The sequence below is a fragment of the Sus scrofa genome, chromosome 7, assembly GCF_054392235.1.
Source record: "Sus scrofa isolate SSC_HxYL_T2T_F1_AM1 chromosome 7, Sscrofa_HxYL_maternal_Yorkshire_Landrace_v2.0, whole genome shotgun sequence".
Classification (NCBI taxonomy): Eukaryota; Metazoa; Chordata; class Mammalia; order Artiodactyla; family Suidae; genus Sus; species Sus scrofa.
This window is the reverse complement of record NC_139389.1, coordinates 109,193,448-109,213,282: the sequence shown is the minus strand read 5'-3', so window position 1 is coordinate 109,213,282 and position 19,835 is coordinate 109,193,448. Positions and strand designations below refer to the sequence as shown.

Genomic DNA, 19,835 nt, shown 5'->3' with positions numbered 1-19,835 from the left:
ACATAATATTTAGGGAGTTCCTCTGTGGCTCAGTAAATTAAGGACCCAGGTGCTTTCATTGCTGCTGCTGGGGTCCTGCTGTGGTGCAGATTTGAACCCTGGCCCACTTTTGCATGCAGAAGGCGTAGCCAAAAAGGAAAAGGAAAAAGAAAAAAGAAAAAAAAAAGCATAACATTTAAATAGTTGAATAAATGAGTGAAATAATGAGAAAATCCTGGAAGGGGGGCATGTGTGCTCTTAGGTAGCCTAGATTTCTGAAGCAAGGCCTCCTGGCATCTAGGGGTGATTCTGCACCTTCTCTCCCTCACCTCCAACACTGGCCTTCCCCACCCCCACCCCACCCCACTCCACCCCAAACCCATGCTCGGCAAAGCGGGCCTCTGCGGCTTTAAGGACCCGCAGAAGCTGAGCAGGGCGCTGATTGGTGATTTATTCTAACGGATAGAGGATGAGCTCATCTACAACCAATGACCGGGCCGCACCCAGCCAGACCCCTGCACCTGGCTGGAGGCTGAAAGCAGTCGCCCACGGTGCTCTTGTCCCCCGCGGGGGCGAAGGGGCGGTGGCTGCAGAGCTAGGTCTGGCCGCGTGGACCGAGCTCCAGGCTAGGGCAGGTACGGTGTTTGCCTGGCTCCTCCTCCATCCCCTCTTCCCCGGGGAGGATGCCCCCTCCTCTTACTCCCCGGGCCGGCCTTCCTCTGCCGACCCCCGCAGGGCAGTGCACCTGGCCTGCTGGAGACTTGCGGGCTAGACGAGCCGCTTTCTGGGTCCAGGCGCCGACCTGCGGCTCTGCCCCCAAGGACAGGCCTGGCGGGTGGCCCCTGAAGTCGAGCCCTGACTGGAGCAGCCCAGCCTGTTGGCCTTGCTGCGCCTGAGCACCAGCCTCAGAGGTGCAGGGCCCCGGTGACTGGGCCCAGGGGGGAGGGTGCGGCTTCCCTCCCCCCACGCTCCTGCCGCTTCCTGGCCAGAATTGAGCTCCCTGCTGGCTTGAGGATGTGGTTTTCCTCCCTGCCCCACTCCCCGTCCTGCTCTCTCCTCCCTGTCTCCACAGAGGCTGAAATGGTCTGGGGTTGGCAGTTTGGACCCTGTCCCTTCCCAATGCGGCCTGAGAGAGCAAAAGGGCAGAGGCTGTGGTGACTGAACAAGGCAGCTCTGCTGGCCTCTCACTGAGCCTTTTGCCCTTTCTGCAGCCACTGCTCTTATCCCTTTGCCACTTTTATCACACACTGCTCAGGGAGGAGCTACAGTCTGGTCCCTGGCCACCACGTGGCCTCCTGACCTTCTCAGAGCCAGAGCCAGGAGAACAGAGCCATCTCTTGCAGAGGACTGGATGGGCTCTGATCCGCTTCCTTTAACCCCATCCGGAATAGCACCGAATCGGCTGCTCAGTCATTTCGCTTGCCCACAGGCTTTAAGGCCCAGCTGTGCCCAGCTCTCTGCTGGCTCCTTAGGGGGCCTCACTTCCTGGCCACACTGAGCTTCGGACCAAGGGAAATGACATGAAGCAGGGGCAATCCATCCGGTTCCGGGAGGTGCCACTGCGCTGAACATTGGAGGATAAATGAAATTCCCGTGGGAGGAGCAGGGAGAGGAGAACAGGCAGGATGGAGGGAACAGTAGAAGGAATGGCCTTTGGGCTCTGGGTCCTGGCTTCAGCCGCAGCGTGTGTGACCTCCGTGTGTTTAATGTGTAGTAGACACTGGCTTTGCCTCACGGAGGCCCTTTAAAGGCAGCTCTGGATCATGCATATACTGGAGCTCTCTCCAGTATAGTAGGTGCGCAGGAAATACTTGCTGAACTGAATTTGAATTTAAAAAAAAAAATAGCGCCCAAAGCATATTATTACTCTATTATTGCCACCACTTGGGAAAGATCTAGCTCAGTGAAGGGATTTAACCCACATTAGCTCTGATCCTTCCAGCCCTTGGAGGTGAGTATTAGTCTCCCCAATATTCAGTGGAGGAAACCAGGGGGCAGATGGTATGTTGCTCCCAGCTGGGTTTAACTTAATGCCTCTGTTCATTCCAGGTCCCAGCCCCAGGACAGCCATGAGCCTAGTGGCCTGTGAGTGCCCCCCCGGCCCTGGCCCGGAGCCCGAGCCCTGCTCACGAGCACGGTCCCAGGCCCGGCTGTACCTGGAGCAGATTCGCAGCCGGGTGGCTCCGGGGGCGCCTGACGTGACAAAGCCAGACTACCTGGTGGACGCGGCCACACAGATCAGGCTGGCCCTGGAGCGCGATGTCAGTGAGGACTACGAGGCGGCCTTCAACCACTACCAGAATGGCGTGGACGTCCTGCTCCGAGGCGTGCACGGTGAGGCTAGGGCAGGGCGGGTACGGAGGCCAGTGGGGAAGGGCCAGCTCAGGGCGCACCCCGTCATCTGTCCATCTGGACTCTGAGAAGGGCTCTCTGCTGGCCCGCAGGGCCTCTGTGAAGGACAATAGTAATAGCTCATTTATGGCAGAGTTGCTATACACCAGGCACTGGTCTAAGGGCTTTACCTATATCAGCTCATCTGGGCTTCACAGTAACAGAAACCACTGTATGTGTTCTTGTGTGTACTTCCAAGTTTATAAGAGTTCTTTTTATTCCTCTTTTCCAGATGAGGAAACAGAGGCACAGGGCAGTTAAATAACTTGCTTAAGATTCCACAGCTATCAAGTGCCACGCTGGGGTTTGACCAGTTTTGGCTCCAGAGGCTGCTTGCTTGGCCCAGTCTGCTGGCTGCCCCTGGAGCTGGGCCGGGGTCCTGCCCTGGTTCTAATGGGGGGAGACGAATGAGTCAATGATGGGCAATTATAGTCCCGGGTAACACAAACAATGAGGAGGAAGGGAAGGGAGGATAGGGGGAAACTGAGGCCAGGCTAGTCCAGCCTAGGGCATTTTCTAGAATTCAAAACCCTAATCTGAGCCCCGGAGAATGGTGGGCACGTTGTCCAGCTGAAGGGCTGGAAAGGGCTCCAGAGGGAGAACAGGAAAGGCCTTGAGGTGAGAGAAGAGGCCTGTTCAGGGCAAGGGGAGCATTTCCAAGTTGGGAGAGAGGCTGGAGTCAGGCCCCGATTCACGGAGGAGACCTCCCAGCACCTGGGGTTCAAGCCCGCCCAGTGAATTCCTTTGCCCGCCAATCCTGACCCCCATTCTGGCCTCTTTCACACGGGGCATCAGAGATAGAAGAAGGCATATGCTCTCTGGGACTTTCTTTTTCCTCCTCTGGAAAACAGACATGGAAATCCCCTCTCTGTCCCTTCCCAGGGTGTGATGGGGGCCAGCGAGGTGTGGATGCTAACTGGAAAGGATGCAGGCACAGGGATGGCCCTGGTTCCCAACCTCTCCAGCCACCTTCCTTTCCCCGCCTCCCCTGCCCGTTTCCCACCCAGAGGAGGACCCAGGAACAGGCGTGGGGTCAGAAGCCCCTGACCGGCCGCAGAAATAGGCACTACCTCCCGTGGAAGGCAAAGGGCCGACCATGGGAGCCCAAACCCCCAGCCTCCTCCCAAGACTGGGGTGGATCCTGGCAACGCCCTGCTCCCCACAGTTGACCCCAACAAGGAGAGACGCGAGGCTGTAAAGCTGAAAATTACCAAGTACCTGCGGCGGGCAGAGGAGATCTTTAATTGCCACCTGCAGAGGACGCTGGGCAGCGGAGCCAGCTCTGGCACGGTGAGGAGACCCCAGAGGCCTGAGGGCCCTGAGGAGGGAGAGCTGAGGCCTCCACCACCTGCGCCCCCAGTCCAGAGAGCTGTCACCTGCCTCCCGCGTGGCAGGGCAGACGGTGGAGAGTGCAGGGCAGCCCTCCCGCCCGCCTCCTCCTGGCTTCCTGTCTCTCCCACACGCTCCATGGTTCATTCATTTTCAAACACTCAAGGAATCGTCTCTAGTCCAGTCTCACGTCCGCACACAATGCGCGCGCCCGCGCACACACACACCCCTCCCCACTCTCACATGTGGCCCATACACATGCTTGCCCATGTGCGCACTCAGGCTCCCAGATCTATTTGTGTTTGGCTGGGCTGCAGTGAGTATTTAGAGCAGATGCAGATACCCGCGTGCGCACATACACACAGAGACACACATGAATACAGTCACATGCAGATGTGCAAAGTCCTCTCCCTGCAGGGCTTTTCCTAACCCAGTGGGCACTCAGAGGGGCTTGAAAACGCCTGCACACTTCTCATGCCCACAGACGTGCAGACACACACATGCCACCCCCTCTAGGCTCGCTGCACCTTGCAAGCTGCTTCCTCCAAAGCAGGTGCCAGGGCCACATGCCTTGGTCTCGGAGGCCTGTTCCCAGAGACACACACATTCTGAGGCTATTTCCCCACCCCGGGAGCATCTGCCGCCTGGGGATGGAGCTTCTGAGAGGGGGTTTCTGAAGCCCTGAGAACTCCCTGGCCTGGGAGGAGGGCTGGGTGGAGGATGAGCTGAGAGGGTGACCTGGCCGCCCTGGTCCAAGGCCAGCTTCACTCAGTCTGTCCCTGTGAGGTGGGGTCTGCCTGTACCCGGGTCCTGCCTTCTGTGGCCACTGCTCTCCTGGCAGCCCGGGCCCTGCGCATGGCCTGAGGCTGCCATGTGACTCTCCATCTCCGCAGGGTTTCAGCAGCCTGAGGCTCCGGCCCATCCGCACACTGAGCTCTGCCCTGGAGCAGCTGAGGGGCTGCAGGGTGGTTGCAGTCATTGAGAAGGTGAGTGACCACCGAGGCCGAAGGTGCGGGAGGAGATGGTGTGCGTGACTGGGGGGAGAAAGGGCAGCCACCCCTGCTTCCCGAGAGGATGTTGGCCAGGGGTCAGAGGGTCCAAGGGGAGAACAGCCTTGGGATCCAGTGGTTCCCCATCCCCCACTCCATCCCAGCACACACCAGTCAGGCCTGGAAAGGAAAAAGTGAGGAACAAGCAGAGGCAGACAGCTCCACTGCACAGCCCTCCAGCTCAGACACAGCAAGCCGCTCCCCCGGAGATTCAAGACAGAAGCCACAGGAGAAGCTGTGGCCAGGGCACCCGGCCAGCATGCGCTGCCCTGCTGGCTCCCACTTCCCACTTCCCGCAGGCCCCGCCCCGCACTCGCTCTGCACCCCGGGGCTGCAGCCAAGAGTCTCCCCACCCGGCATAGCCCAGAAGTGCCTGTGGTGGGAATGTGCTTGATCTCCAGAAACCTGTCCTGCAGAGGGTCCCGCAGCTCTGCCCGCTCTCTCCTGGCCCTGCCCCTCCCCCCATCCTGACATGATGGATCCAGGATCTTTTCCCTCAATTCAGGGACAAGAAGATACGAGCTTGGAGTTCCCACCGTGGCACAGTGGTTAACGAATCCTACTAGGAACCATGAGGTTTGTGGGTTCGATCCCCGGCCTTGCTAAGTGGGTTAAAGATCTGGCATTGCCGTGAGCTGTGGTGTAGGTCACAGATGTGGCTCAGATCCTGAGTTGCTGTGGCTCTGGCTTAGGCCGGTGGCTATAGCTCCAATTAGACCCCTAGCCTGGGAACCTCCATATGTCGCAGGAGCGGCCCTAGAAAAGGCAAAAAAAAAAAAAAAAAACAGATAGGGGTGCACAGCCCAACCTGAACTTGGGACACTCATCAGAAGGACAAACAGCTGGGTCAGATGAGATTTGAGCCCATAATCCTTCTGCCCCAACCAGGGATCCCTGAGTATTTGCTGAAGGTTTTTTTTTTTTTTTTCCTCTCAAACTGGCTGCTTATCAGAATCACCTGGGGGAGTTTCCTAACACTACAGACATCTGGGCCCGTCCCGAACCCGTTGAGTCAGAATTTCTAGGGTTGAGCCTAGGCATCTGTAATTTAAAACACTCGTGGAAGATTTGCACGCATCTGGGAGCCCACAGAGAAAAAGCGACCAGCGTGTGCTCCCCCACACTCCAGGGATGATGTGCTGGCTGGGCTGGCAACGCGTGGCCGTGGGCAAGCCCCTTCCCCTCCCTGGGCGCTGGTTTCCTCATCTGAAAGTGGGTAAGGACCCTCCCACCCGAGGTGATCTGGGAACTAAAATGAAATAACTTTTGGGAAAGGCCTGGCACACGCTAAAGCATTTGATGCAAGTTTGATGGCTGTGAAGGCTAATGACAAGAGCAGGTCAGAGGCAAGCAAGCTTTCCTCCAGCTGCTGCTCCCAGGTCCCTGGAACAAGCCCCAGTCCATCAGCCAAGGTCCAGCCAGCTTCCATCTGCCCAGCCCTTCCTTCCCAGTGCGCTAGTCCGCGTGGCTTACTGAGGAGGTGACGGCCACCACCGTTGCCCCGTGTGGGATCCCACTGAACCATAGGTGTTCTGGAGAGAGGGTTCTGGGTCAAATAAGTTTGGGAAACAGTGAGTTAAAATTACTTTTTTTTTTTCTTTTTTGCAATTATAGGAATTTTCAAGCTTTTAGAATGCAGATGTACACAGTGAGTCTCTAAGAGGGAGGTCTATGACAGAATTCCCCGAATTTGAATTTGTTTAACCTTGGGACACGCATGTGCAAAGCATTTCTGGAATTCCATATTCTGAGGCCTGTGCCTATGGGAAGTGCAAATTCAGGCCAAACCCAACCGTTCTGTCTCCAGATTGCCCTCTTTTTTTTCCTTTTCTACATTTTCTTGGGCACTCAGTTTACCTACTCCACCTTCCTTTAAAATCCAGTTCCTTTTCCTGTGTCCTTCTCAAGCCAGGAAGACCAGTGTCCCCAAATCAGGAGATGTGTTAGGGCGCCTGGCCCAGATCCCTGCAGCCAGGCCTGGGTGGCTGTCCCAGAGTTCCGTTCCACAGCTCTGCCCAGGCAGATCCAGGCGGCTGGAGTGCAGCCCGCAGGCTCAGGGGGAACCCAGGGCCCCGCTCAGGAAGCCTTGAGCGTTCCCAGACATGCTCCATTGTGAGGGTTAGAGGGGCTGGGGAGGGGTCTCTCGGGGCTGAAAAGATACTGGCACAGGCGGAGGATGGCAAGGGACAGTGAGTTGGGTGGGTCAGAGGCCAGGTAGGCAGCTGGCTGGACTACCCAGGGTCTGTTCTCAGGGAGCCTGGGGGGCTTGGGAGGCAACGCTGCCAGTTTGCTGAGCTTTGACCAGGAGCCAGACCCTGAGTCAGGGATGAGGAAGATGGAGAAAGCCAGCCAAGTCCCTTCTTGTGTTTTTGGCTCAAACATGGGGGTGTTTTTATAATTATTAGTTATCAGCATTTAAAAATTTGGCAGGTTTCATAGAGAAATCCAGACTTCCTACTTCTTGAGAAAAATTAGAAGATCTGGAAAGGCTAGCTCACATTTCCGAGTGTTGGTGCGGAAGTGCTGCCCACTTTGATGGGGCACTAGCCCTCCGTCTGCCCCTTTCCTGTCCTGCTCGTTGGCTCACTTGCCCGGCCCCTGTGGGCTTGATGCTTGAGAACCTGTCTGAAACTTCTGGGTTCATTTGCTCCAGGAGAGATTCCTCTTGGCCTTTGAGACTTTGAGCATTTTACTTTATTTATTTATGGCCGCACCCACAGCATATGGAAGTTCCTGGGCCAGGAATTGAATCTGAGCCACAGCTGCGGCAGTGCTGGATCCTTTAACCCACTGCACAGGGCCAGGTATCAACCTCTGCACCACTGTAGCCACCAAACCCTCATCCTTGTGGATACTAGTCAGGTTGCTTACCACTGAGCCACAACAGGAACTCCTACAGTCTCCTTCTTTTTTTTTTTTTTTTCGTCTTTTTGCTATTTCTTGGGCTGCTCCCGAGGCATATGGAGGTCCCCAGGCTGGCGGTCGAATTGGAGCTGCAGCCACTGGCCTATGCCAGAGCCACAGCAACGCGGGATCTGAGCTGCATCTGTGACCTACAACGCAGCTCATGGCAACGCCGGATCGTTAACCCACTGAGCAAGGGCAGGGACCGTACCCTCAATCTCATGGTTCCTAGTCGGATTCGTTAACCACTGTGCCACGATGGGAACTCCTACAGTCTCATTCTTAACCTGCTGCACCGCAACAGGAGCTCCACTTCAGGCATTTTAAATGAAAGGGTTAATGTATTTCACCAAAGCTTTGTTCCTGCATCTCAGAGGGTTTTATTTTTTAAAGAAAAATTTCCCTTTTAAAAAAGATGAGGCGTTTCCGTTGTGGCTCAGCGGTGACAAACTCGAGTAGTATCCACAAGGATGTGGGTTTGATCCTGGCCTTACTCAGTGGGTTAAAGGATCCGGTGTTGCCATGAGCTGTGATATAGATCACAGATGCGGCTTGGATCCCACATCACTGTGGCTGTGGCGTAGGCTGGCAGCTGCAGCTCCGATTCAACCCCTAGCCTGGGAACCTCCATATGCCTAGGGTGTGGCCCTCAAAAAAACAAAAACAGAAACACCCACAACAAAAAGAGCAGGCCCCCAGAACTGCCTTCTACCTTCCCGATAGCAATACTCACCTGCCATTTTTAAGACCAGTTCTGGTTTGCAAAGCTGTTGTGTCACCCTGAGGGTTGGGGGGAGAAGGGTTATATTGCACAGCCAATACTGTAGCCATGAGCCACATAAGACGATTTACATTTAGTTGAAGTCAAGTATTCTGTTCCTCAGTGGCACCAGCCACATTTCAAGGGCTCAGGAGTCACTTGTGGCTGATGGCTTCTGTACTGCACGGTGCAAAATATACTGCCATTGTTGCTGAAACTCAGCCTCTGTCCACTGGTGCCAAGTAGAAATGTGGAGACAGTTTTGGAGGAAGGAGAAAAAATAGCTTTTATTGCTTTGCCAGGCAAAGGAGGCCACAGCAGGCTAATGCCTTAAAGACTGTGCCCTCCTTTGGGGATGAATTGCAGGGAGTTTTATAGTCTAAAAGGAGGAAAAACAGGGTTTCAGATAAGAATCAGGGTTGGGGCAAACATGCATTCTTCTTTCTTTTCGGGACTCTTAATCGCCGAAGCTGGTGTTAGAAGATCATAGCATGAGCCTATGATCCCGTGATCCCGGTGGTGGTCTTTTGGGATTCGGCATCTTGACTTTTTTTAGAATAACAACACTGAAAAGAGCATATTGATCAGAGAATAGAACAAAACAGGAAAGCGCCTGAAGAACATCAAGTGCTTCTAATCTTTAACCCACAGGCAGTTGTGCTCAGGGTGCCTCATCTTAGCTTACATGTGATTGCGTTTAGGGCGCAATCAAAGGAGGGAGAAGCACAAGGAAGGGCTCCAAGCTGTTCCCTTCTTGGAGTTCCCGTCATGGCTCAGTGGTTAATGAATGTGACCAGGAACCATGAGGTTGAGGGTTCCATCCCTGGCCTTGCTCAGTGGGTTAAGGATCCGGCGTTGCAGTGAGCTGTGGTGTAGGTCGCAGATGTGGCTCACATTCCCCTATGCTGTGGCTCTGGCGGAGGCCAGCAGCTACAGCTCCAATTAGACCCCTAGCCTGGTGAACCTCCATATGCCACAGGTGTGGCCCTAAAAAAGACAAAAAAAAAAAAAAAAGTATTCGCTTCTGGAGTTCCTGTTGTGGCACCATGGAAACAAATCTGACTGGGAGCCATGAGGTTTCAGGTTCTATCCCTGGCCTTGCTCCATGGGTTGAGGATCCAGGGCTGCCGTGAGTTGTGGTGTAGGTCACAGATGTGGCTCAGTTACCATGTTGCTGTGGCTGTGGTGCAGACCGGCAGCTGTAGGATTTGACCCCTGGCCTGGAAACCTCCACATGCTGCAGGTGCAGCGCTAAAAAAAAAAAAAAGCAAGTAAAAGTATTCACTTCAAAAAGAAGCATAAGGAATGTAACTTTCTCTTTGGTGTATGGGATGCCTACAGCATCATATGTATCCTTTGAGGGGGAGCCAGGATCCGGCCGCAAGGCCGCACTATTGTTTCTTGACTCTTCCTTGTCTCCTCCTTGCCCTGCCCTGATCAGCAACTGGCTGAACCTGTCCCTTGGACTCAGGAAAGGCCATGCTGGCTGAAGGAGGCCCTTGTCCTAAAAACCAGAAATGGGGGACACAGGCTTTCGTGCCCAGGAGCCCCACAGGGCCCTGCTGGGTTTTGCCGTCATGGCAGAAGGTTCTCTTGGACTGTGCTGCATTTTAATCCCTGTCTCACAGAGCATGTAACTGAGGTTCATAGAAGTCAATTGACAAACTAGCACCCTGTCCCCCACAGCACAGAGCAGAGGACGAAGGGGGGTTTTATTTGCTTGGTTTAATGGGAAAATACCCCTCTGCTACCCTTTTGAAATATAATGAAAGAGAAAGAAGTTACAGGGGAAAATTTTTTTTATATTTATGTACTTGTATATTTTATATATGAATATATTTATATTTTATAAATGTATATACGTATATTCCCCTCCATCCTACCTAACTCTGAGATATTTTAGTGTAATTTTTTTTTCGGTCTTTAGGGCCTCACCCTTGGCGTATGGAGATTCCCAGGCTAGGGGTCGAATTGGAGCTATAGCTGTTGGCCTACACCACAGCCACAGCAACATGGGATCTGAGTTGTGTCTGCGACCCATACTGGATCCCCAGCCAGTTGAGTGAGGCCAGGGATTGAACCCACATCCTCATGGATACTAGTTGGATTTGTTTCTGCGACCCATACTGGATCCTTAACCCACTGAGCAAGGCCAGGGATTGAATCCGTGTCCTCATGGATACTAGTTGGGTTCATTAACCACTGAGCCATCATGGGAACTCCTGGTGTAATTCTTTCTTGATAGGTGTGTGTGCGTGTGTATAGATGTATTTTATTTTATTTTTAACACACTCGTTTCAGTATACTGATTGAGTTTGATTCCTGGCTTCCCTGAGCTTCGCTGCTGGTTTTTTGTTCTTTGCCAATAAGAAGCCTTGCCCAGGACAAGGTGGTGGGGAATCCCACTTGGCAAGAGATGGTGGGGAATTTACCCAGGGTGTCAGTACTTGTGGGAAACTGTGTTATCCTAAATGACCCCAGAGCCTTCTCCCCTTCTTTTTCAAACTTTTCACAAATTGGGCCAAGGATCCGGGGCCAGGCTGGATGCCGTCTCTGGCTGTCAGAGGAGAGACCCCTGCTGGTCAGAAGGGATGTCTCACGCCTGCTGCTCGGTGCTCCTAGAACCTGCCACCTCCCTTTCACTGACGATGGGGAAATGGGGATAGGGGTTGGGGGGGGTGCGTCCAGTCTCCTGGTCCTGCCCCTATTTTCAGTCACGTCTCCAGGGCTCCGGCATCGGCCTGTCTGGCTTCACATCCTGGATCTACCACTTTTTAGCAGGAGCACCTTAGGCAACAGAACCTCTCTGAACCTTAATTTCTTCATCAGTAAAATGAGTCATTAGTAATATCTGGTAGGGCTGTAGAAATAAAATTAACTAATCTGGATAAAGCCCTTAGCACGAAGTCAATGCCATGTAGCCAGTGCGGGCTTCCCCTGTGATAATAAGCATCACTCTAGGCTTTTGAGAGTGTTATGTGCAGGCAGACTGCTGCCTTGCTTGAGCTGTCTGCTCCGTCTACGGCCCTACCACCCTGGACACGCCCCATCTTCTTTTTTGGGGAGGGGGTGGGGGGGCTTTTTTCTAGAGCCGCTTCCCGCGGCATATGGAGGTTCCCAGGCTAGGGGTCGAATCAGAGCTGTAGCTACCAGCCTACACCAGAGCCACAGCAACGCGGGATCCCAGCCACGTCTGCGACCTACACCACAGCTCACGGCAATGCCAGATCCTTAACCCTCTGAGCAAGGCCAGGGATCGAACCCACAACCTCATGGTTCCTAGTCGGATTCGTTAACCACTGTGCCACAATGGGAACTCCATGCCACATCTCTTCTGATCCCAGAAGCTAAGCAGGGTTGGGCCCGGTTAGTATTTGGATGGGAGTTGTCTGCTCAAATAGAATCCTCCTCGTGGCCTTCTGAAGGAGCTACGGCCTTGACCCGTTTTGCAGTGAAGAATAACCAAGTTCTGCGAGGCCACGTGACTTTGTAAATGTGATAACTGACGTTCCAACTGACGCCTTTACATTCACCAAGGGCCTCAACCAACCAGCGATCAGGGAGGGTGGGCATGCCTAATTCCTGTTTGGAAGATGAGAAATTCTCCAAGCTCTAACCCTGAGCCTAGGCTGCAGCCTTCATCACTGCCCAGCCCCAGCGTCAGGGCCCAGCTGCCACCTGCCCCCTCGGGGAATGTGTGCAAGGCGGGCTGACGGCTAAGTCCCAACACCACGGTGCTGGTCTTGGCCCCACGTGCTCCTCATCTGGGCCAAGTCTCCACCTTCCTGCCGTGGTGGGCCCAGTGGGTCTGCCGTGTCCTCTCCTGTGGCTGAGGTCCACCCCTGCCCACCACGGAGATGCATCTAGGACCCCACTCCAAACAAGGCTCAGACTTGAGTGGCAAACCGTGGCCTTCAAGCAACACTAGCAGGAGAAGCCATGGGCTGCTCTCTGAAGACAGACTCCAGAGAGAAAGACTAGAAGGGGTCAGGGGATGATTGGGGCCTGAGGCAGCACGCCGAGCCTACATGGTCTTGGGCACCACCAGGGCCGTGCTCTCAGAGCCTCGGCTGTGTTGCCTGTGAAATAAGAGATCAGAGAAGGTGACTGGCTCTGGGGTCCTTTCCAGCTATGACACCTTCAGACCCTGCAGTATGGACCGCTCACCAGGCATGTGGGCAGCATCCGTGCCCTGCTCATGCCATGCTCTGGGAATACAGAGCTGCCCTCATGGAGCTCATGGGGAGAGAGGAAATTAGAGTGTGAAAGAGTGAGCCCAGAGAGCACTGGAGACAGATGAGGAGCCCCAGCCCAACCTGAGGGTGGGGAAGGCTTCCTGGAGGAGGCCATACCTGAGCTAAGACCCACAGGTCTAACAAGCATGGATGGGCAGGTCAGGATCAGAGTCAGCTTGGCAGTGGGGCTGTAGCCGGCATCACCAAAGCCTGGCCTCCCTGCTCAGCCCTGGTGGAGGACCCTGGGGGCTGGGGCTGGGGCCATGGAGCCCTGGGGAACTAACGTGTGCCTTGACTGTGCCTCCTGGACCTCGGCAGGTGCAGCTGGTCCAGGATCCAGCGACTGGAGGAACCTTTGTGGTGAAGGCAGGTGCCACCCAGCCCCCTGCAATTCTGCCCACCCCTTGGGGCTTTCTCAGTTCTGGGAATCCCTTACCCTCTGGGGAACCCCTACCCAGAACCCAAATCTGAAGCCCATGCTCCCTCCAAACCCAACAGCTGCTTGTTCTGCCCCTGAGCATGAGCCCTGCTTACCAGCCACACACACGGCCTCTCCCTTGGCCTGGAGAGGGGAGGGCCTGCCTTCCATGGTGGAAAGAGGATCGAGGGCCAGATCCAGGCACCGGGGGGAGGCAGCGGCTCTTCAGGGAGCTCCTCCTCCATGGTTGAGCCGGTCCCCAGCTGATCTGCCTGCCCTGCTCCCTCCCAGAGCCTGTCCAGGTGCCATGTGGCGAGCCGGGAGCGGCTGACCATCATCCCGCATGGCGTGCCCTACATGACCAAGCTGCTGCGCTATTTTGTGAGCGAGGACTCCATCTTCCTGCAGCTGGAGCACGTGCAAGGTAAGGGGCCCCAAGGGGGAACTGTCAGCTCCTCAGGCCTTTGGGATGTTGTCCTGTCTCATGCCCTGAACTCGCTGAGCCCAGATGCCCAGCACAGACCTAGGGACCCAGGCTTTCTGGAGGCCGATAGGAGGACCAGGCCGTTATGGGCCTCTGTGTGGTGCCAAGCAGGCAGGGAACATCCTGGGAGGATGTTTGCATCTTGGGTGGTGGGAGGGCATCTATGCAGATGTCCCCTCTGGCACCATCTCCTCCAGTCTTGGCTTTTTTCACTTTTCTAGTCTGTGCTGACCCCTCGGAGAGGCCACATAGGATGGTGGTGCTGAAACTGGGAAGACAGGAATGGGGTCACGTAGCAGCTATTTATTGATCAGCTATGGTTTTTTTAACATGAGGTACACATCCCTGGGTCAGGATGAGAGTCATTGCAGGTCCGTGCCTGGCCTTCTTTTATTAACTTAAATTTTATTACATGATTCTGTCTTTTAAAAATTAAAATATATTAAACACCGGCAAACCCACCACCTCAACCAAGGGAATTAACACTTTTTTTTTTTTTTTTGGTCTTTTTAGGGCCACACCCACGGCCTATGGAGATTCTCAGGTTAGGGGTCTAATCAAAGCTGTAGCAGCCGGCCTATACCACAGCCACAGCAACGCCAGATCTGAGCCGCATCTGCAACATACACCACAGCTCACAGCAACGCCAGATCCCTAACCCACTGAGCGAGGCCAGGGATCCAAACCACAACCTCATGGTTCCTAGTCGGATTCGTTTTTGCTGCGCCACGAAGGGAACTCCAAACGATAATTTACATCAGAGTTTTCATTATGGTTCAGTGGGTTAGGAACCCGACTAGTATACATGAGGATGCGGGTTCCACCCCTGGCCTCGCTCACTGGGTTAAGGATCCAGCATTGCGGTGTATATATATGTGTGTGTGTGTGTGTGTGTGTATAATATATGATAATAATAATTTATGTATATATAAATATATGTAAATATAATGCATTTACATCTCCTTAGGAGTTATGTACCTATTTAATGCCGGATTGTGAGGCTGGGTCCTCTAGGTGGGTGGAGAGGGGCAGGACATCCTAGGCTGAGAGCAGAGGGAGCAGAGGTGAGGACCTGGAAGGCGGAAGGTCCTTGTTCAAGACAGAGGGGAGGCAGGACAGGGACCCGGTGCCCACGTTCTTTTCCTCCCTGTCCCCATGCTTGCTGCTCCCTCCGCACGGCCCAGGAGGCACTCTCTGGTCCCACCTGCTCTCCCAGCCGCACACCCACCAGCCTGGGACTGGGTCTGGCTCCAGCCTGGAGAAGAAGAAGGCTCAGCTCAACGCTCGCCTCAACCCAGGGACCCCAGTGCTCTTCCCCCCAGGCCACACCCACCTGCAGGATGGAATCCCCCTGGAGCCTCCACGGACTTCTCAGAGCCTCACCCCAGCCAGGGAGCCCGCATCCATCAGACCCCAGAGAGAGGCTGAAGGTCGCCCCTCAGCTAGGAGCAGCACCTCCTGCTCCTTGGACCTTCCAAAGGCCCTCCGTGGCCGCCTGCACCCCCAAGCCAGGCAGGGACCTGGCCAGGGCTCGGACTCTTGGGCGCTCCCTTGGGTTCGTGCAGGGGCTGGCCGGGTGCTGGGGGGCTGCGGCCAAGGCAGAGGTCAGAGCCGCCCCTCAGCCGATGGGGCCAGCCCGGTGTCCGGCAGGGGTGCCTGGAGTGTGCAGGAGGAGCAGGTGCGGCAGTGGGCGGCTGAGATGCTGGTGGCCCTGGAGGCACTGCACGAGCAGGGGGTGCTATGCCGGGACCTCAATCCCCAGAACCTGCTCCTGGACCAGGCAGGTAGGAGCCCCGGGCCCAGGGGGAGAGGAGTGGGCCACCCTCACCCTGCCCCACCCCTCAGGCAGGAGGCCTCCAAAGCCTCAAATCAGTGAACAAGGACTCCCCAAAGTCAGGGGTTATCTGCTTTTTCCCCTGCCTCCCCCCAGCCTTTTCAGGAAGGACTCTGCCGAGCCTGGTTGGTCAAGGTCGAGCTTACAAAACAGACCCCCCCCCCCCCCCCAGGACTTCTGGGCAGTGGCTCCTGCAAAGACCAGGTTGTCTCTGGCCTTGGGGGGGCCCTGCCCTCAGGGAGGCTCTGGCCAGCCGGGCTGCTGGCTCCTCCTTGTGGCTGTTGAGAGAAGTGCTGATGTCCCCTGCCCCAGTGCCAGCAGCTCAAAGATGACTATTCAGAACTTTTGTCCTCTTATTCCTCCCTGCAACACACCGGATGACAAGGTCACGTCCGGCTCACGTATTTTGGCCAGTGGTCAGAAGTGGAGCCCCAGTGCTGCCGGGAGGCTTTGGACAACCTCTACGGTGCCCCAGGCAAGGAGGGCGGGGGAGGTGGACCTTGGATGTCTGTGGATGGGGCCGCATCTGGTAGGATGAGTAGGCGTGGGTGGAGGGGAGTGAGACTGAGACGTGGATGTTCTCATTCCCACAGAGGTGGGTGGGATTTCTGAGCTGACGGAAGCCTGTGACTGGTGGAGCTTTGGGTCTCTCCTGTATGAACTGCTGACTGGAACGGTGAGTAGCTGGGCCGGGTGTGGAGCCTGAAGGGTGTAGGACGGGCTGGGTTTTGTCCAACCAGCCAGTGTCAGGGATGAGCCTGTCTGGTTCTCCAAGTCCTGGCCATTGGGCTCAAGGTCCTGCCAGCACCACTAACCCCCGCCGCCCAGGCCATGAGAGACAGAAGCAGCCCTTCCCACCCAGGCCAAGGACACACTGAGCACCCCCACCAGACGAGTGGCTACAGCTAATGAGACTGCCCATTTGTATGAATGAGCGTTGAGTTGGGAAGGTGGGGGGGGCTCTAGAAGAGAGCGCCTGGGCCTGGATCTGGAGGGAGGGTGGAGTTTGACACAGACCTTTTACTTGGAAGGCCCCTGGAGGACCCCCGAACCTTCTCTCCCCACTACTCGCTCTCCTCATCCACACCCGTCAGAGACGTAACCTCCAGGACTTTGGCTGGAAGGCCGGAGAGAGGGCATCCTTCATCCCAGGCCAGCAGCTGCCTGTCCAGCCTGTCGGCCCGGAGCTTAAAGTTCCCCTTCTCAGGAGGGCGGCCTCTGCCCTCTCCTTCCCTATAAGTTCAGGACCGCTTAGATCAGGCAGCAGGGAGAGGCCTAGCTGCATTTGAGCAGGAAATGTCCTGAGTGGCTGCATCGTGACCTGAAGTCCAGATCTGACCAGTCCATCCTGGCTTCCTCTGGGACCCTTGGCTGCAAACAGCCCCGCAGAGTGGGTCTCTCCTCTTGGCCTCCCGCCACCTCTCCAGCTCAGGGCTCCAGGCGCTACCTGCCTCTCTTCCTGCCTCCGACAGGCCTCTCTGCTTCCCTCCAACAGCACCCTTCTAGAGCCCAGAGAGGTCCTGCCTTCTTCCCTCATCCCAGCCCTGTGACAGTAGCATGCCATGGCCTGCTGTCACATGGCCATGGCCTGCTGTCACATGAGTAACCTGTTGAGATTTTTTTTCTGTAAGGAGACAAGTTTCAATGTTACTCTTCTAGAGCACCTGCCCTAATTGCAACCGTAGATAAGACCGATGCTTCTAGCAAGCTTGGAGCCAGAGGGATCTGGGTTTAAACCCTGAACTCAGCACAGATCCCTTGACCTCACTGAGCCTGCTTCCTGTCTTTATATATATATTTTTTCTGCTTTTTAGGGGTGCAGCATATGGAGGTTCCCAGGCTAGGGGTCAGAGCTACAGCCACAGGCCGACATCACAGCAATGGCAGATCTGAGCTGTGTCTGTGACCTATACCACAGCTCACGGCAACACTGGATCCTTAACCCACTGAGGGAGGCCAGGGATTGAACCTGCAACCTCATGGTTCCTAGTCGGATTCATTTCCACTGCACTACAACAGGAACTCCTGCTTCCTGTCTTTAAATGAGGATACTAATACTTACTCTGAAAGTTGATGGAGAAATTACGGATAATAGGTCCCAGGCGTCTTCAGCAGCCTGGCACGCAAGCAAAAGGCAGCGATCAGCATCATCCCCTGAGATGTAACACGGGGGAAAAATAAAATCCTGGCCACCACTGGGGTGTACAGCCTCTCCTGGGGTGGCCGCCTCAGACTGCCTTCCTGTCTTTCCCAGGCGCTGTCCCAGAGCCACCCCTCAGGAATCCAGCCCCACACTCGGCTCCAGCTGCCTGAGTGGCTCAGTCGCCCCGCTGCCTCCCTGCTAACTGAGGTGAGGTGCAGCCGGCCTAGAGGGGGCGGCTTCTGGGCCTATGGATGGAAAGGACAGACCATTGTGTGGTCCGAGGTGGCCGCAGGAGGGTAATGGGGACAACACATTTCTCTGTATTGGTGGCCAAACACTGATGTCCTCCAGGGGGTTCTGTGGGCTGGGCGGGGGGCAGTGGGGCTGCCGCCGGCCCAGTGCTGACTAGGCCTCTCTCCGCAGCTGCTGCAGTTTGAGCCCACCCTGCGCCTAGGCACGGGAACAGGCGGTGTTGACAAACTCAAGTCCCACCCCTTCTTCAGTTCTATCCAGTGGAGCAAACTGGTGGGGTAGGAGGGGGTGGAGCTGGTGATGGAAGCAGCTGGACTGGTCTGGGTCGCTTCTCTCTGCCTGCCACCCAGAGCTGGCCCTTCTCATCAGTGGCCCTCAGGCAAAGCATGCAAGGCTGCTTGCCTTTCCTGCTCAGGCCCCTCCCTCCGGCCTCTGAAGTCTCATCACCACTGCCTAGGAAGGGCCTAGGGAGCCCCCTGGCCACCTCTTGGAGAAACCCTTTCTAGTCGGTGCTGAGGGTGGAAGGAAGGAGATCTCAGCATTCTGGGCAGCGTGAAGCCCTCCACCCATCAATCAACATCAGCATCCAAGCGCACACCCTGTACCCTGAACGCAGACCTCCCTTGTTAAAAGGTGCCTTCCTTCGCATCAGCGCTGAGCTACTGACCACCTGCTGAGCTGTGACATTCTGTGACTATCTATCTGCCATGTGCCCCGCCGTGGGGATGTCTTTGGAGACTCATCTCAGGATCCCGGTCCACTGGCTCAGTGGACCCAAACCAGGGCTGCCATGGCTGGTCATCTTAATCATGCACCTCGTGAGCCTCTTCCACCAGGGGGCTGGGAGGGCAGGGGAGCGGGCAAGAGTCTGTAGTGGGCATGGGGTGGGGCGGGGACAGGACAACCCACTCCCAGCCCCCATCGTGCCCCTTATCTGGTGACTGCAGACTTTGGAGAGCGAAAGGCAAGGAGGGGAGGAAAATAAGGATAAGGAGGAATGGGGGCGGGGGACGCGCAGCTCTGCCACTTAGAAATTTTGGAAACAGAATAAAGAGCTCCCTTTCCCAGCCAGCCTACCAATGTGGAGAGAAAGGCTATGCTGCCCATGGCTCTGAGGGGAGACCACGGTTCAGCCTCCAGCCGGAAGCCGCTGAAGACACATTGTACCCATTAGGAGTTCCTTCTTGGACATTCATCCAGTTGACCATTTTGCGTTTTAGTTTTGAGACCCACTTAATTCCCTGGCCACTGTGACTTCATCTCCTTTTGAAATGAAACCACAAAATACACGGAACAACTGCTCAAGCTTTTAGCCAGAAGCCAGATGTTTCTGGTCTCTAAAGAACTGGGGTTAGTAGTTACCCCCAAAGACAATCTCTCCCCAGATCTGGGGGCCCTCTTCTTCCTCTCAGGACTCACGCTGTCACTGGGGTGTGGCACTAAGACAGAAAACTCCACAGACCTCTGCCCCGACTCCCTCCCTCCCTCAGTGTGTCTCCAGCACCAGGTGGCATCTCTGACCCTGTCCTTCCGTCTGGCTGGGGAGGCCCAGCTCTAACTCTGGGGCCCGAGGCCTGTGTTGTCCAGAGGCCACAGCGCTCCTCAGCTCCTCAGGATGAGTCTGGGGCCAAGAGGACACGGGGAGGCCCTGCCTTTGTACGGTCCTGGCTTGCCCTGGGGCTCACCCGTATCACTCCAGCCCCATTCCAATAAAGCCTGCTGTTGCCTCTGGTGTCCCTGCCTCGTCAATGCAGCCAGTCGGCAGTGCCAGGGTGGGGAGCTGGGAAGGCTCCCCCAGAGGAAGCTCTGTAGTAACCAAGAGTGCGTGGGCAGCCTGCCAGGGAGTTGGAAGCAGGGCAACCTGTACCCTGTAGAACAGCTGGGAGCCCACAGGGAAGTACAGGCATGCAGGGGACACCAGGCTCTGTGGGAAATGGGAAGAGGAGTCATGGAAGGGGGTCCTGGTGCCTGGCGGGGGGAATATAATCCTCACAGTGACCCCCTGAACAGATAGATGGTGGCTCCTGAGAAAACTGGAATTCCAAGAGGTAAATGAC

At 55.7% G+C, this 19,835-nt stretch overlaps 1 protein-coding gene across 1 annotated transcript; it reads left to right on the top strand.

The window, feature by feature from the left end:
* Positions 1–488: 488 nt before the first annotated feature.
* RPS6KL1 (ribosomal protein S6 kinase like 1) lies at positions 489–19,510 on the top strand. The gene is made up of 11 exons (XM_001924573.6): positions 489–614; positions 2,029–2,313; positions 3,536–3,660; positions 4,593–4,685; positions 12,966–13,013; positions 13,357–13,489; positions 14,734–15,333; positions 15,769–15,858; positions 15,977–16,059; positions 17,638–17,733; positions 17,950–19,510. The coding sequence occupies exons 2-11, from the start codon at positions 2,049–2,051 to the stop codon at positions 18,058–18,060; spliced, it is 1,644 nt and encodes a 547-aa protein (XP_001924608.2). The 5' UTR covers positions 489–614; positions 2,029–2,048; the 3' UTR covers positions 18,061–19,510.
* The last annotated feature ends 325 nt before the right edge of the window (positions 19,511–19,835 follow it).